General features: G+C 31.4%; 1 protein-coding gene across 1 annotated transcript in view; it reads right to left on the reverse strand.

The window, feature by feature from the left end:
- Positions 1-729: 729 nt before the first annotated feature.
- LOC111083088 (transient receptor potential cation channel subfamily V member 6-like) overlaps positions 730-2,223 on the reverse strand; it is a gene marked incomplete at its 3' end in the record, with an annotated part of 30,618 nt that continues 29,124 nt past the window's right edge. The window contains exon 8 of the mRNA XM_022379336.1: positions 730-833. Coding sequence (XP_022235044.1) covers positions 730-833 — 104 coding nt within the window. The remainder of the gene's footprint in view (positions 834-2,223) is intronic.

Genomic DNA, 2,223 nt, shown 5'->3' on the forward strand with positions numbered 1-2,223 from the left:
CTAGGAAGCATGCGACTGTACATTGTTCTTTATTAAAGCCGTGTATTATATCTTCCGTTAATCTTATGAGATGATCTGTTGGTCTTGCTGTTCGGAAGCCATTTTGTATTTCCGGAGGTATTGATTTAGTTTCAAGGTACTTTGTTAGTCTATTATTTATAATTGTTTCAAGTAGTTTTTCCTAGGTTGGTTGTTAGACTTGTGGGTCTGTAGTTTTCGGGGTTATTCGTTGACTTTCCTACCTTCTGGAACATAAGAACATCGGCCTGTTTCCAAGCGGTTGGTATGTATCCTGTTTCTAGAGATAAGTTGTACAAAGAAGTGAAATGTTTTATTAATCTCAGAGGACATTTTTTGAGTTATTGAAATTGTGTCTTGTCCGGGTGCTTTGTTTTTCAAAAGTTTTACGTTTTCTTGTACTTCTGTTATAGTGATGGGTCTGATAAGTTGTTTTGTTGTGTAGTCGTGTTCCGCTTCTGTTGTTGTGCTGTTGCGTTGAGTTAGACAGTGACTTGTAGGAGAAAAAAAAAGATAGATCTGAAATGCTATTTTTACACACCTCTGATTATGAATTCGAAATGGACAAGTTAAGAGGATTATGGGAAAAGATAATATACAATTTACGTTATTTTTATCACAAATGTTGGGACTATTGATAGAAGATAGAGGAACAAAATACATGGTGTTTATCAAGCGTTTAATATTCAAAAGTGAAAAGGTTATACGCACCTCATAAAACCCCAAAGTCATATGAAATAATGTCATCCATGTGCGAGGATAGGTTTCAAATTTTTTCGTCTTTCCTGAATGTCCCTTAAATAGGAAGTAGAATGCTGCACACAAAGAAACAACAGAAAACATAGTGATAAGATATGTGAATTCATAAATAATTTAGAACTTATATTTGGGGTCGTATAGTGTCCCGGAATGAATATAAAATATTGTAATAATCTAATTTACCAAGAAGAGTGTATTTTAAGACATATAAAATATTACAATAACTACTTTGTAATTAAAGAAAGGAGTCAACTCGATCGTGAAAGTTGAAATACTGGGTATTACAATTATCATATACAATTACAATGTTTATCATCACATTAGTCCTAACTTTTAAGTGTCATATACAGCTACTATGTTTAACACATCATATTAGTCCTAGCTCTTAACAATATCGTACTCGGTTAATACGTTTAGCACAACATCAGATTAGTCCTAACTTTTAAGTGTCATATACAGCTACTATGTCTAACACATCATATTAGTCCTAGCTCTAAACAGTGTCGTACTCAATTAATATGTTTAGCACAACATCGCATTAGACCTAGTTTTAGCAGTGTCGTATACACCTACTAATTTTGATCAAACATCATATCAGTCTTAGTTGACTGTAATCAGATATTATTATTATTACAACGTTGCAGTAAAGCAAGTTTCAATTCCTATTCCAACTGATTTGATCTAGTATGGTTAAATCATTCCTAACCATGTTTTATAAACCTCTACAAACCGAGTCCTTGTCACGTTTAGTATACTATACATTCGTCACTCACACAACTTATAAACATATACAACTCATGTCTTTGTCACGTTTAGTAGACTATATATTTACCATTCACACAACTTATAAACATATACAACTCATGTCTTTGTCACGTTTAGTATACTATATATTTACCATTCACACAACTTCTAAACATATACAACTCATGTCTTTGTCACGTTTAGTATACTATATATTTACCATTCACAAAACTTATAAACATATACAACTCATGTCTTTGTCACGTTTAGTATACTATATATTTACCATTCACAAAACTTATAAACATATACAACTCATGGTGACAAAGAGTTTAGTATACTATATATTTACCAATATCTTTGTCACGTTTAGTATACTATATATTTACCATTCACACAACTTATAAACATATACAACTCATGTCTTTGTCACGTTTAGTAGACTATACATTTACCATTCACACAACTTCTAAACATATACAACTCATGTCTTTGTCACGTTTAGTATACTATATATTTACCATTCACACAACTTATAAATATATACAACTCCTGTCTTTGTCACGTTTAGTATACTATATATTTACCATTCACACAACTTATAAATATATACAACTCATGTCTTTGTCACGTTTAGTATACTATATATTTACCATTCACACAACTTATAAATATATACAACTCCTGTCTTTGTCACGTTTA

Source organism: Limulus polyphemus, unplaced genomic scaffold (assembly GCF_000517525.1).
Source record: "Limulus polyphemus unplaced genomic scaffold, Limulus_polyphemus-2.1.2 Scaffold8135, whole genome shotgun sequence".
Lineage (NCBI taxonomy): Eukaryota > Metazoa > Arthropoda > Merostomata > Xiphosura > Limulidae > Limulus > Limulus polyphemus.